Here is a 14,442-nt window from a genome sequence, read left to right on the forward strand (position 1 = left end):
ATGGTACCAAGTACTATAGGTTCTCTAATACATCTCGTGTTTGGGATTCACATAAAAAAAAAAAAAAAAATGCTCTCCATGTTTGTGTTTGTTTCTTTTTTGTGGATGGCATACTTAGATGGCATATTAAGGTTAACTTAGAAGCATCTAAAAAAATTAGTTGCCATTCTTCAGGAATGTACCTCATATTCATTGCTGCCACTATACCATCAACATCCTTACAAACAGTGAGTTCACCTTCTGTTTGATAGAATTTATCATAGTCTTTATTTTGAGTACGAAATATTGTCACTTTCACAGAACAATATAGAAGATTCCACTGTTGTAGCTTCAAGGCCAAAAGCTCTGCCTCATTCTTTAGCATTAGCATTAGTAGAGGCATTTGATGCAAGAAAGCAAGCAGCATCAGCCAAAAAAAAAAAAAAAAAAAAAAACCCACTTCCACTTCACCCCTCTGTTCATTCAAAATACCTGTCCAGCTGAGCCTTAAACTTATTTAGACTATCAACCTCCACGACAAGGGATGGAAGTCTGTTCCACCAACCAACCACCTGCTGGCTAAAGGCAAATTTCTGCACGTCTATCCTACATCTGTCTTTCCTCAATTTGAATTTATGCCCTCTCAGGTGATTATTCTGAGCTGAGCTAGAGGAAGAATCCCATCAGCATTGAGCAAGCTCAAACTATTCAAGGCTTTATACACCTCTATCAGATCACCTCGCTGGTGCCTAGTCTCCAGACGCTGTAATTTGCAAATCTTAAGCCTTTCTTCGTAAGAGCACCCCTTTGTTCCATTCACTAATCTTGTTGCCCTTCTCTGTACTCGTTCCAGCAGCTCTACATCCTTCTTGAAATGAGGCCTCCAGACCTGTATACAGTACTCTAGGTGTGGCCTGACCATTGCCTTATACAAGGGAATAATCACCTCCTTATCCCTGCTGGAAATATTCCTGTATATCATTGACAATACTCCACGAGCTACTCTTGCAGCCCGTCTGCACTGCTCAGAGAACTTCATATCTGCCTGCACAACCACCCCCAAGTCCCTTTCATTCTCTACCACTGTCAGTGTAGTACCACAGAGTTGATACGTTGCTCTGGGGTTGCTGTTTCCATGTGTAGTACTTTACATTTGTCAATATTAAACTTCATTTGCCACCTCTCAGCCCATCTGCTCAACCTTTCCAGATCCTCTTGCAGCAGCATAGTGTCAGTAGAGTCCTTGACAACCCTGCCAACCTTTGTATCGTCTGCAAACTTGGACATTAAGCTTGATATACCATCATCAATATCATTTATAAATACAGAAAACAATAATGGACCCAACACTGAGCCCTGAGGGACTCCACTAATAACATTAGTCTACAATGAGCAGTGTCCATTGATTACCACTCTGTCTTCTCCCCCCCCTCAACCACCGCTTTATCCATAGCAGCAATTTGCCTCCAATGTCACACTGCTCCAATTTGTGTAGCAGTCTTCCATGTACAACAGTATCAAAAGCCTTTCTAAGATCCAAGTATATAATATCAAAGCTATTCCCCGCATCCAGTTCTTTTGTAACTGCATCATAGTATCCAATTAAATTGGTCAGGCAAGACTTCCCCTTAACAAAACCATGCTGTGTCCGAGCTATAACTGAAGTCTTGTCTAAATGATCCTGCAGTGCTTCTTTAACCAGTGCCTCCATTAATTTTCCTGGAACAGAAGTTAAGCTCACAGGTCTATAATTACTTGTGTCAGCCTTTGATCCTCCTTTGTGAATTGGGGTCACATTTGCACATTTCCAGTCTATGGGTATCTCCCCTGAGTCCAAGGAAGCTCTCATAATTATGGCTAAGGGTTTGCTTACTTCCTTTGCTGCCTCCTTTAATATAACTGGATAGATCCCATCCACCCCGGATGCCTTTCTTGTGTTTATCTTCAACAATTTCTCCTCCACTTTACTCCCAGTTATTTCAAGATTCTGTAGCTTACTGCTAGAGTTGAATACACCTCTGGCATTCCCCTCGCTGAATAACTCCTCATGTGTGAATGTCGATGCAAAATATTCATTTAGTTTGTTAGCTACCTGAGCAGGATCATCAACAGTTGACCCATCAATATCAAGTGGACCAATCTGATTCATCCCCTTCCTTCTAGAGTTTACATAAGTAAAGAACTCTTTGCTGTTTTTCTTTGCATCCCTTGCCAAGGATTTCTCGTAATCTGCCTTCGCCTGCCTAACCTCCTTTGTAACTTGGTTGCATATCAACTTGTATCTATCATAGGCTTCTGTGTCATGTGTTAATTTGTAAGTATCCCATGCATTTTTCTTCTCTGCCATATGCCTCATTAGTTCATCTGACATCCATTTTGGCCTAAGCTCTGCTCTGAGCCACAGCACTTCCATTAGCTTGAGCCTTTTGCTTTGCTGCTCTGGTCTGAGTCAGATTCTATTAATTTATTAATTAATTATAATTAAATATGTTATGTTATTAATTATGTTAAATATAATTAATTATGTTACATTTGTAATCTAAGTCATTATATGTATTTATTTAAAAGTACAATTTAACTGCTAATGAAGTTCAACTAAAGCTATCTAGTACGGTATATATCTATCGTATCACAAAGGCGGGAACTTACGAACTTTATATCTACGGACACTTAAGTATTAATTAACTTTCAAATCTCGCTGTCTCAATTCAGAATAAACTAACGATCCTTACTAGGTCTATAAGCTACTTACAGAAATAATTCAATGTAAAAAATATTCAATCAAGATCCCTGAGGCGCCTCCGTAGCCAGATGGGAAGGAGCAGCAGTGCGTAGCACACGCTTCTTGATTAGACCAGGGTTCGAGCCTCTCACCACCAAATACGGAGGATGTGGAAAGGTCAGGGAATGACCACGCGTATTCCCGGAGCAATATGGCCTTAGTTGCTAATGCTCCTAAAAAACCAAATAACAACAACTCAAGATCCCTGATAAGGTCATTAAGCTCACTCTCTGTGGTTCAGAATGATGAAAGTTGGGACAAAATGGTGCCCCCCCCCTCCAATGTAAACGGCTACTGTACTTTTCGTGTCGAAGTTGAACATCAAACTGATGTTCATCAGTATCTTCATCTTCATCGGAGTGTACAGAAAAATTGTCAGGTGGTTCAGGAATGGGTAGTACTTCGCCTTGAGGCATGGGAGTAATTGCAGATGGTATATTTGGGTATGTCACTGTCACTTTGTCTTCACTGTCATTCCTTTTCTAATAGGAGGCACTATACAGAAGTAATAGTCTGTGGTGTGATTTGTTTGCTCCCTCCATATCATGGGCACTGAAAAAGGCATAAAATGTTCCTTTTGATTCACCCACGCATTGAGTTTTGATGAACAGGTAGTGCAGCATATGTGTGGAGCCCAGTTCTTGTCCCATTCACCTACTTGACACTCAAAGTACAAGAAGTAGGCCTTTTTCATGGCTCGAGTTAAGGGACGCTTTCTTGATGCTAACGTGACTTCTCCACATATGTAACGGAAGTCATGTTAGCTTCATATTAATCTTACATGACACAAATACTGTACAAAAAGTAGGAATCTCCTAGAGAACAGCTGAGAACAAATCACCCAGTACCCATCCGTATTCAAGGATTATTTCAATAGAATTGAAGATGCATTTGAGGCAACTTATCATGTGATGCAGAGCCAGGCGACAGTTGCTTATCACATGATAAGACCTAGCACAGATTGTGATAGGTCTTATCACTTGGTGGTACTGAAACTGTGGTGTTGCCATGCATTTTGCTGAAAGCCTTAGTTTTGACAATGTAGAGTAACTCGCTAACATGAGACCCCAACTGTAATTCGAAAACAAGAGCCAATCCACAAATTTTAATGTGATTTTCATGTTCAGCAGCAAAAAATTAGTCAAGATTGGATATTTTCATTTTCTTAACATTTTACATGTTGACCAGTGTTATCAAAGTCTACCTTTGTTTCTTTACTAGATGTCCAATTTTCTCCACTATTTTTGGAAATGTAGGCAAAGTATAATGCTAATGCATCTTCAGCAGGTCTACTCTGTTTTTTAAATGGAGTATCCAGCTGTAACTGATCTATGAATTTGAACAAAAGTAACAGTTTGTTTGAGGCCTTTTTGAGGGTTGAATTCCTTCACTTCAGAAATATAATCAGTTTTGCTCGTACTTAGAATGGTTTGAATTATTTGATCAGAAAATGTTTTGCAGGCATGGAACAGTTTCTTTGTTACCCCAACTGTACCTGGGTGTGATGTTGAATGGGTTCAGTTTGTGTTTGCAGAGTTTAAATTACAAATGCTTAGTTTTGCAGCTGAACTACAAGATTATCATAGTAGTTTTTTGGTATTATTTTTTAAATAAAATTTATGATACAGTTGTACTAGGGAAGATTTTTTATTGAATGTAATTTTTATTCTCAGTAATTAAGCTATATTTTCAGGTCTAGACCTATTATTGATATTAGTACTTATGTCAGAGGAAACCTTACAAATATTGACCTTAATGAGGAAGGTTGTGAGAAAGATCCCAGTGCATCACTAGTATGGTAAGTACCTTCCTTTGTGAATTTTTAGAATGTTAGAAATTTTTGGAAGATTATTCTATTTATATGATATCTTACATAATACATGCAAAAAATAAAGATAATTTCTTTTTACCATTTTCCAATGTGATTAATTACAGGAACTCCTTGACTTAGTTGTGTATGCAACTTACGTATGTGGTTGCATTCCACATACGTAAGTTGCATGCTACGTAAATTGGATTTTACGTAATTTGGAATTTCGCCCATGCTGGTGCATCATTCGCAACTGTGCTCGCTGACTTGATTGAATCAAAAAAAGAAATGTTCAACAAACGTGTAAATAAAATTATTTATTGTATTTATTCAATTTTTTGTCTTGTGTGCAGGAAAAATTACAAAAGCACGCAATTTAAAAAATTATAAAATTACAAAAAAAGAGAGGAGACAGGCATAACATCAGTAAGTATTACCTCTCGAGCATCATTGCCAGAATCGACATCTTCAGCTGATAAGTATGCCGCTGTGGAGGTTGAGGGCTGTGGAGATTTAGAAGGGGATGCAGCTCAACCTTACGAAAACACATTAATGGATGACTGGACTTTGGCTTTTTTCTTTTCATTGTAGATTTCTTTGTAGCAAGCAAGCACATCATTCACCCCTCTGTTAACTTTTAAGAATCATTCAATGTCAGGATCCATCTTCTGAAACTTCGCCATTGCCGATGCAATTTCACGAAATGCCATTGCCATCTCTCTGGCGATGAAGCATCTTGGCTCTTTATTTGGTTCATCTTGAGCTTCATCAGCATTTTCTTCTTTCACTATTGCTACCTGCAAGTCAGTAAGTTCTTTGTTAGATAATTCCTTCTCTTCCTCTATTAACTCCTCCCCGTCTTTGCCATCAACCTCCAACTGAAGTAGCTCTGCAACCTTTACAATCTTATCTGTAATCTCTTCATATGATTCATCTTTTTCAAATCCTTCGAAGCCTTTGACGTGCCTTGGGCATATTTTCTTCCATGCACCATTTAAACAACTTTTAGTAATTTCCGCCCAGTCCTTATTATTGCTTAAGATAGCATGGTAAATATTGTAAGATTTCCAAAAGTCTCTTAACGTTAAAATTTTTCTCGTCTACTGCAGACAATGCCAGAGCAAATGTTGTGTGTAAATAAAATGCTTTTAAATTTGAAATAACACCCTGATTCATAGGTTGGATGAGTGAAGTCATGTTTGGCGGTAGAAATATGACTGTCACGTTTGAATTGAAATCATCAAGATGCGTAGAATGTCCAGGAGCAGCATTATCTAATAGAAGCAAAATCTTTAAAGGAACGTCGTTGGCTTTACAATATTTTTCAACCTCGAAAGGAGCATTTAAACCAATCCTCAAATAGAGATATTGTTATCCATGCTCTCTGGTTCAATCGGAAATGCACGGGTAGGGTGACTTTCTTAATGCCCTTAAATGCCCAAGGATTTCCAGAATGGTACAGAAGCAGTGGTTTTAATTTGTAATCTCCCGCTGCATTAACTCCAAGCAAGAGCATGGCTCTATCTTTTGACGCCTTGAAACCTGTCATTGTATTTTCCCGTTTGGCAATGTATGTTTGATCCGGCACTTTTTTCCAATACAGAGCAGTCTTGTCAACGTTAAAAATTTGCTGCATTGAATAGCTGCCTTCATCAATAATTTTTAACAACACATCACAAAATTTATTTCTCTGCAGCTGCAGAATTGGCACTGGCAACTTCACCGTATACTTTAATGTTGTGGAAACCAGCACGATGCTTGAACCTACTAAACTACTCATTGCTTGCCACGAACTTGGGTTGAGGTTTGCCGTACTTATCCTTAATAGCTTTATAAATACTTGTTACTTTTGCTTGAATGGTCGTTAGACTCGGGGGCATTCGCTTCTGAATCTAATTTTCCATCCATATTATTAACAGCTGTTCCATCTTCGATATAGCACCTGAACGCTGTTTTGTGATCACTGTTGATCTTAAGTGCACTGATCCTTTGACATGTTCTTTTATACATGCACTGTCTTATGCACTGTGCAATAATGACAAACTTTGTCCTGCTTGGTACTTAATCATTTTCATCTTCATTTCTAAATGAATTTTGTTTCGTTTCCTGGCTCTACCACCACTTGCACTTTTCGTTGGCTGCTTTCCTTTCATCATTGTAATACGTAAAAAGGAATGAAGAGAAGTTTCTGAAAATTTGTTTTTTATCTGATTGAAGATTTCAGTGAAGGGTAACACATTTCACCATAATAGCGTAAAAACCCACACAATTGTAGTTATCGGTATTATCGCAAATGCAATTGGATTGAGTTATAATTAGACTAATTATAATTAGTCTAATTAAAATTAGACCCATTTATAATTAGATGTACTAACAGAAAAGCCCAATAAACTGGAAAGTGCAAATTGTTTTCTTTTCATGACCTTCAGAAATATGCTTTAGAAAAATATCACAAAGGCGTTCAAAATTGATTCTTATAATGGGAACATATGATAATGAAAGGGTAGTGCAATTTCCATTTTAAATATGACCTTTTAGAGAGATAAATATCTTAGTAATATAGCGAAATTTTCGACTTTCAAGGACTTTGAACAAATTACAAAAAAGAAAAAAAAAAAACACGATGTGTTATTGGGTTCACGTTATATTTTCACGATACCTCCATTTATTCCTGTGGGATGCGAAATATGCTTTCACAATTTTAAGTTTGCACTGGCCAGCAAAAACTTACTTAAAGTCGAATTTCTGTAAGTCGAGTATTATGTAAGTCGGGGAGTTCCTGTATTTGGTAATATGATTATAAGTGGATTACCCACAGTTGCTCTGCTATACGACATTATGCAAAACATAAAGGATAGTTTTTTTAATATTACAAAGTGCCCTTTTTTTTTTTTTTTTTTTTTTGATAGTGAGAGAATAAAACTGTGTAATGAATTGTTATACAAAATACAAACTAAAATTGGAATACAAGTAATATCCTTTGCCATGGAATAAAGAAATACTGAGAAGCATGGAGAATGCTTCTCAGTGTCAGTATGTTGATGAGTCCAAGAATTAAAAAAAACCTTAGAAATTAAAAAAAGGCTATTGAATTTTGAATGATAAAAATGAAATAGAGAATGCATGCATATACTAATGTGAATAAACATTTTATTTGGCATGTGTCTGCTTATCCTTATATATTTCTTTTTGATTTTTTAAAATCAAAACTCCATAGCCTTTTATTTATTTTTTATTTTTTCAAATTCCAGCTACTCACCATCCAGAAATGGACATGTTTGTATGACTTTTTTTTTGGTAACCCTAGAATACATCCTATAATTTTTGCATATACTTTTGACACAGACTGTATATCTATCTATGCAATAAAGATTGATAGGCCGGTGATGGCACCTGTGCCATGAATGGCATGTACAGGAAATACACTGACATGTGTCACTCATAAATAGTTGTTTATACTGTGTTTAACAAAAAGTATTTTTTTGTGCAAAGACATTTGTTTTATTTTATTAGGTTCTGCTGCATCTATTGGTGGAAACTGTAAATGTATTGTGTACAAAATTATGAAGCACCTAAGTTCTCATTAGAAACTTTCAGTTATTGTTATCTTGTTGACTTTTATAGTTACCTTTATTGATATTAAGATTATTTATTAATTTTATTTTTTTTCCCCCTGTGGCATGTGAAATTGTTTTTTTGTTTGAAGATAATAAAACACTCAAACCTGTGTTAGTATAATTATGTTTATTTCTGAATTCGAAATATGTACATAATGAAGTCAAACATTTTATGGTATACAGCAGGCCCTTGTTATAATCCGTTTCGCTTTATGCTGATTCACTACAATGCCGTTCTTATATTATAATTGGTATCTCACTATAATGCTGTCCCAAATCACTATAATGCTATTTTAGCAGTGTACAGCTTGAATTTTTGGCATGTTTAACAAAAACGTTTCATCTGATGTAGTCGATGGCTTGTTAATGAATAGCAAAATAGCATTAAAATGTTTTCCCCGTCCACTTGAGAAATTTCACATGCTCAGCGAAATTTTCTACCACTCTAATTTAATTGGAGTACAGTGAATTGTTACATAGTTCTGAGATCAACATGTTAAAAAATGATCAAGTACATATTGCTTGTAATATTTGTGTTATTGTAATATTTGTCATATTGCTTGTAATATTTGTGTTATATACATTTATCCGGAGTCTAGTCATCACTGAGTACAGTGTTAGACCTCGTCCATAACGAACAATTTATTCGACCATTGTATTGTAATTAATGCAATACAGTTACATTTTCAGAGTTAATAATGGTGAATAAGAATGAAAAAGCAACATCGTCTGGACGGAGTACAAAGACTACAAAGATAAGAAAAAGACTGAGTTTGAAAGTTAAATTAGACGTTTTGAAGTGAATTGATTCCGGTCAACAACAATCAGATGTGTTCAATAATTTAGAACTGGCAGTTTTAACTGAAGAACAATTAAAAAAATAAAGAATTAATTTTAGCTGAGGGAAAGACAGCTGTTCCACTGCAAGCAACTAAATTGGCTAGGGATAGGGAAACTATTATGTGAACTTGGCACATCATGGGCTTTAGTCACCTTTGCGCCATTAAAACTGAAATCAAATCAAACCAGCTATTATGATTGAAATGCAGAGACTTCTAAATAGCTTTATTGAAGATAATATCCAGTGCAGAATTCTGTTAAGTTAAATATTTTTAAAGAAAAAGTGATTAGCCTATATGATGATCTGAAGAAAGCTAACCTCAAAAAAAACATGTGGAACCATTTAAAGCTAGTAAGGGCTGGTTCGAAAGATTTCAAATCCAGGGAGAAGCTAACTAGTCTTTATCAAGTGCAGATCAAGAAGAAGCTGAAACTTTCAAAAAAGAACTTGTTAAAATTATTGAAGAGGGGTGTTATACTTCTCAACAAGTTTTTGACATAGATGAAACAGGACTTTTTTTTGGAACCGAATGCCTAAAAGAAGTTTCATATTGAAAAAAGAAAAAACATGCTAGGCTTCAAAGTGGTGAAGGTCAGTTGACTTTATTGTTGGGTGGTAATGCTGCAGGGGATTTTAAAGTAAAACCCCTTTAATTTTATTAGGAAGAGGGCCAAAGTATGATCCTGCTCAGTTGCTGACAAATGGAATGAGTATTTTGCATCTACATTCACACGAGGAATTCTTTAGCAAAGGAGATGCCAGTGGTTTATCAAACTCTAACAGACAGCTAAACAATTTTGTAATAACTAAGATGAAAGTGGAAGAGAAATTGTTGAAGTTAAACAACAATTAAAGAAAGGCACCTGGTGTGGATGGGATCTATCCAATTATATTAATGTATACAGCAAAGGAAGATATAGGAAGATTAATTATAGTATCCCCAATTCACAAAGGGAGATCAAAAGATAATACAAGTAATTACAAACTTATTAGTTTAACTTGTGTTCCAGAGAAAATAATGGAGTCACTGGTATAAGAAGTAATGCAGGATCATCTAGACAAGCTTGCAGTACTAGTTAAGACATAGCATGGGTTTGTTAAAGGGAGGTCTTGTCTGACCAATTTGATTGGATACTACAATGTGGTCATACAAGAACCGGATGCAAAAAATAATTTTGATCTTATATACTGGATTTGCACATAAAAGACTGCTATACAAATTGGAGAAATGTGGTATTATGAGTAAGTTGCTGCTATAGATAAAAGGATGGTTGAAAGGGAGAAGACAAAGTGGTAATCAATGGATGCTCCTCATTGACTAATGTTATTAGTGCAGTCCCCAGGATTCAGTGTTGGGCCCATTGTTCTTTTCTATATTTATCAAGAATAGCGATGAAGGCATATGACACCAAATTTCCAAGTTTGCAAATGATACAAAGGTTAGTAGGGTGTTTAATGACAGTAATTACAGTATGCTAATGCAACAGGATCTATAAAAGTTAGGCAGATGGGCTGAGAAAAGGAAATTGAAGTTTAATATTTGACAAATACAAAGTACTGTATATGGGTAGCAGTAACCCAGAATAACATACCAAATATGTTGTAGTATACTCAGGGTAGTGGAAAATAAAAAAGACCTGGGGGACAGGATTGTGCAGTCAGAACAGTGCTCATGGAGTTTTGTCACTAATATACAGGAATTTTGCTAGTAGGCATAAGGAGGCGATTATCCTGTTGTATAAAGCAATAGTTAGGCTACATCTTGAGTACTGCATACAGGTTTGAAGGCTTTATTTCAGGAAGGATGTAGATCTATTGGAACAAGTACAGAGAAGGACAATGAGAATGGTGGGGGAGAGGGGGGGGGAACAAAGGGATACTCTTACCAAGAAAGGCTTCAGTTTGCAAATTACAGCATCTGGAGGCACCTGTGAGGTGATCTGATGAGTGTTTAAGGCTTTGAATCAATTGAACAAGCTCAATACTGATGAGATTCTTCTTCTTGCTCAGACTACACACGAGAGAACCCAAATTCAAATTGAGGAAGGACTGTTGCAGAATAGATGGTTGAAAGTTTGCATTTAGTTGGCTGGTGGTTTCCATCTGTCATTGTGGAAGTTGACAGCTTAAATAAATTCAAGGAAGAACTAGAAAAACTATTGGAGAGAATGAATAGATGAAATGGAAGGCATTTTTTTTTTTGCTGATGCTGTATAAGCTTGCTTTCCTGCATGTACAAAATGGGAAACCTTTTCTGGTTTGCATGCTAAAACAATGCTGGGAGCGGGGGGGAAAATATATATCTAAGCTATTCCTTGAGCAGCATGGTGCATAAGTAAACTGTGTTGTTCAAGATAATAAAGCACTCAAACCTATGTTGGTATAATTATGTTTATATATTTCCAGACTGAAAATATGCACATAATGAAGTCAAACATTTTGTGGTATTTTCTTACCACTTCTTCAGTGGGGAACAAGTTCTTGTGATCGAAGACCTTTTTTTGGGACCTTTTGTGACAGTAATTTTGCAAAGACAGCTGTCACCAAATAAGTGGTAAGAAAATGCAGGTGGCCCCTGCTTAACGCTGATAATTGTTCAAGAAAAACAGAGTGCTGAGTGAATCAGCACTAAGCAAGCCCTGTATTCCCATAAGGCAACATATGTATTTGTGAGTTGTGGTCTATGTATAGGATATTTCCTAATCAATAATAAACCTGTTGATGATCCTGCTCAGATAGCAAACAAACTGAATGAGTATTTTGCATCTACATTCACACGTGAGGAATCATTACAGTTTGAAAATGGAAGAAGGTTATCAAATTGTAGCAGTGTGCTTAATGATTTTGTAATAACTGAGAGCAAAGTGGAGGAGAAATTGTTGAAGTTAAACATAAGAAAGGCACCTGGGGCGGATGGGATCTATCCAGTTATATTAAAGGAGGCGGCAAAGCAACTAAGCAAACCCTTAGCCATAATTATGAGAGCATCCTTGGATTCAGGGGAGGTTCCCATGGACTGGAGATGTGCAAATGTATCCCCAATTCACAAAGGAGGTTCGAAGGGTGACACGAATAATTACAGACCAGTTAGTTTAATTTCTGTTCCGGGTAAAATAATGGAGTCACTGGTTAAAGATGAATTGCAGGATCATCTAGACAAGACTGCAGCAATAATTCAGACACAGCATGGGTTTGTTAAGGGAAAGTCTTGTCTGACAAATTTGATTGGTTATTATGATGTGATCACAAAGGAACTGGATGCAAAAAATAATTTTGATATCATATACTTGGATTTCAGGAAAGCTTTTGACACTGTTGTGCATGGAAGACTACTGTACAAATTGGAGCAGAATGGTATTAAGGGTAAGTTGCTACAATGGATAAAAGGATGGTTAAGTGGGAGAAGACAGAGGGTGGTAATCAATGGGTGCTGCTCTTCGTGGACTAATGTTATTAGTGGAGTCCCACAGGGTTCGGTGTTGGGTCCACTGTTGTTTTGTATATTTATCAATGATATTGATGAAGGTATATCAGGCTTAATGTCGAAGTTTGCAGATGACACGAAGGTTGGCAGGGTTGTTAATGACAGTAATGGCAGTGTGCTACTGCAACAGGATCTAGATAATTTGGGCAGATGGGCTAAGAAGTGGCAACTGAAGTTTAACCTTGACAAATGCAAAGTACTGCATATGGGTAGAAGTAACCCCAGAGAAACGTACCAACTGTGTGGTACTACACTTAAGGTGGTAGAAAATGAAAAAGACCTGGGAGTAATTGTGCAGTCAGATATGAAGTTTTCTGAGCAATGTAGACAGGCTGCTAGGGCAGGTCATGGGGTTTTGTCAATGATATATAGGAATTTTGCTAGCAGGGAAAAGGAGGTGATTGTCCCTCTGTATAAGGCAATGGTCAGGCCACGCCTTGAGTACTGCGTACAGGTCTGGAGGCCTCATTTTAGGAAGGATGTAGATTTGCTTGAGCGTGTACAGAGAAGAGCAACACGATTGGTGAGGGGAATGAAGGGATCCTCTTACCAAGAGAGGCTTAAGTTCTGCAAATTGCAGTGGCTGGAGACTAGGCACCTGCGCGGTGATCTGATTGAGGTCTATAAGGCCTTGAATGGGTTGAGCACGCTGAATTCTGATGGGATCCTCCCACTTGTTCAGAATACGAACCTACGGGGACATAAGTTCAAATTAAGAAAGGATAGATGTAGAATAGATGTGCGGAAATTTGCCTTTAGCCAGCGGGTGGTTAATTGCTGGAACAAACTTCCATCTGTCTTTGTGGAAGTTGATAGGTTAAATAAATTTAAGGAGGAACTGGACAGGCAATTGGAGGGTATGGTGTGATTTTTTTTTTTTTTTTTTTTTTTGGCTGATGCTGCATAAGCTCCTACACTTGCTTTCTTGCATCAAGTACCACTACTACTACTACTAAACTGTAGTGAAAAGACACATAAATGTCGGTCAAAATATTTAATATTCAAAACTTTGTACATACAAAATATTCTGCATTACTTACGTATATAATTATGTGGTAAGTAACTACATTACGTATCAAATTTAAACTTAAAATGCCAATTAAAATCATGAATCTATTAATCCGACGACCCTGAGCTGTTGACTTTTCGTATCTTTGGTTGATTTTAGATCTATTGTACCAAAATATTTATGACTAATTTCTGAACTATTTCTGTGCTTCAGAAATTATTGTGTGTGTGTGTGTGTGTGTGTGTGTGTGTGTGTGTGTGTGTGTGTGTGTGTGTGTGTGTGTGTGTGTGTGTGTTCCAATTTTCTAGCTTAGCTGGTGAATACAATATTCATATTTATAGTCCTTTATTGCAGGCTTGGGTTTATTTTTTTCATCCCCATAAATTGTTCTGTCTACCAAGATGCAGTTGTTTCAATATTTAGATAAATTTTTCATCAAGAGGGTGTTTGGGGGGGGGGGGGTATTCATTGGTGAGGTTCTTCCAAGGTTTCCTTTGGTTTTTTTCAGTCTTAACTCTGTAAGAACTTCACATAAATTTTGTGCTTGGCATACCATAGGGCTACAGCCTTTCCACCCAGCCTTATGGCAAGTTAGAAGTTATTGAAATACAGGCAACCCCCATATAACACGGTATTTCTACAACACGGTTTCGCTCTAACATGATTGATAAATTGCGGCAATCCTCGGTTAACACATTACTTATATAACACACTTTTGCTCTAACACGGTTAGAGAATTTCGGCAAACCTTGCATAACAGGATATTTTTGAGCTTTTGTGCGGGGGGGACCCTGTATTACTGTAACAGTTGATGAAGGCATCGGAAAATGGTTTAATGTTTAAACTTGAAATGAGATGTTGTTGCCATTTCTGTTTATAATTTTAATGAATGATTTAATAATGAATGCCATTTACTGGCA

At 36.8% G+C, this 14,442-nt stretch overlaps 1 protein-coding gene across 1 annotated transcript in view; it reads left to right on the forward strand.

Annotated features, from left to right (window-relative positions):
* LOC150090765 (integrin alpha-PS1-like) overlaps window positions 1-14,442 on the forward strand; it is a 373,692-nt gene that overhangs the window by 144,337 nt on the left and 214,913 nt on the right. Inside the window, exon 11 of the mRNA XM_090379991.1 lies at window positions 4,455-4,559. Within this exon, the coding sequence (XP_090236117.1) occupies window positions 4,455-4,559 (105 nt within the window). The remainder of the gene's footprint in view (window positions 1-4,454; window positions 4,560-14,442) is intronic.

This window comes from Mastigoproctus giganteus, chromosome 1 (assembly GCF_048544385.1).
Source record: "Mastigoproctus giganteus isolate SK-2022 chromosome 1, ASM4854438v1, whole genome shotgun sequence".
Classification (NCBI taxonomy): Eukaryota; Metazoa; Arthropoda; class Arachnida; order Uropygi; family Thelyphonidae; genus Mastigoproctus; species Mastigoproctus giganteus.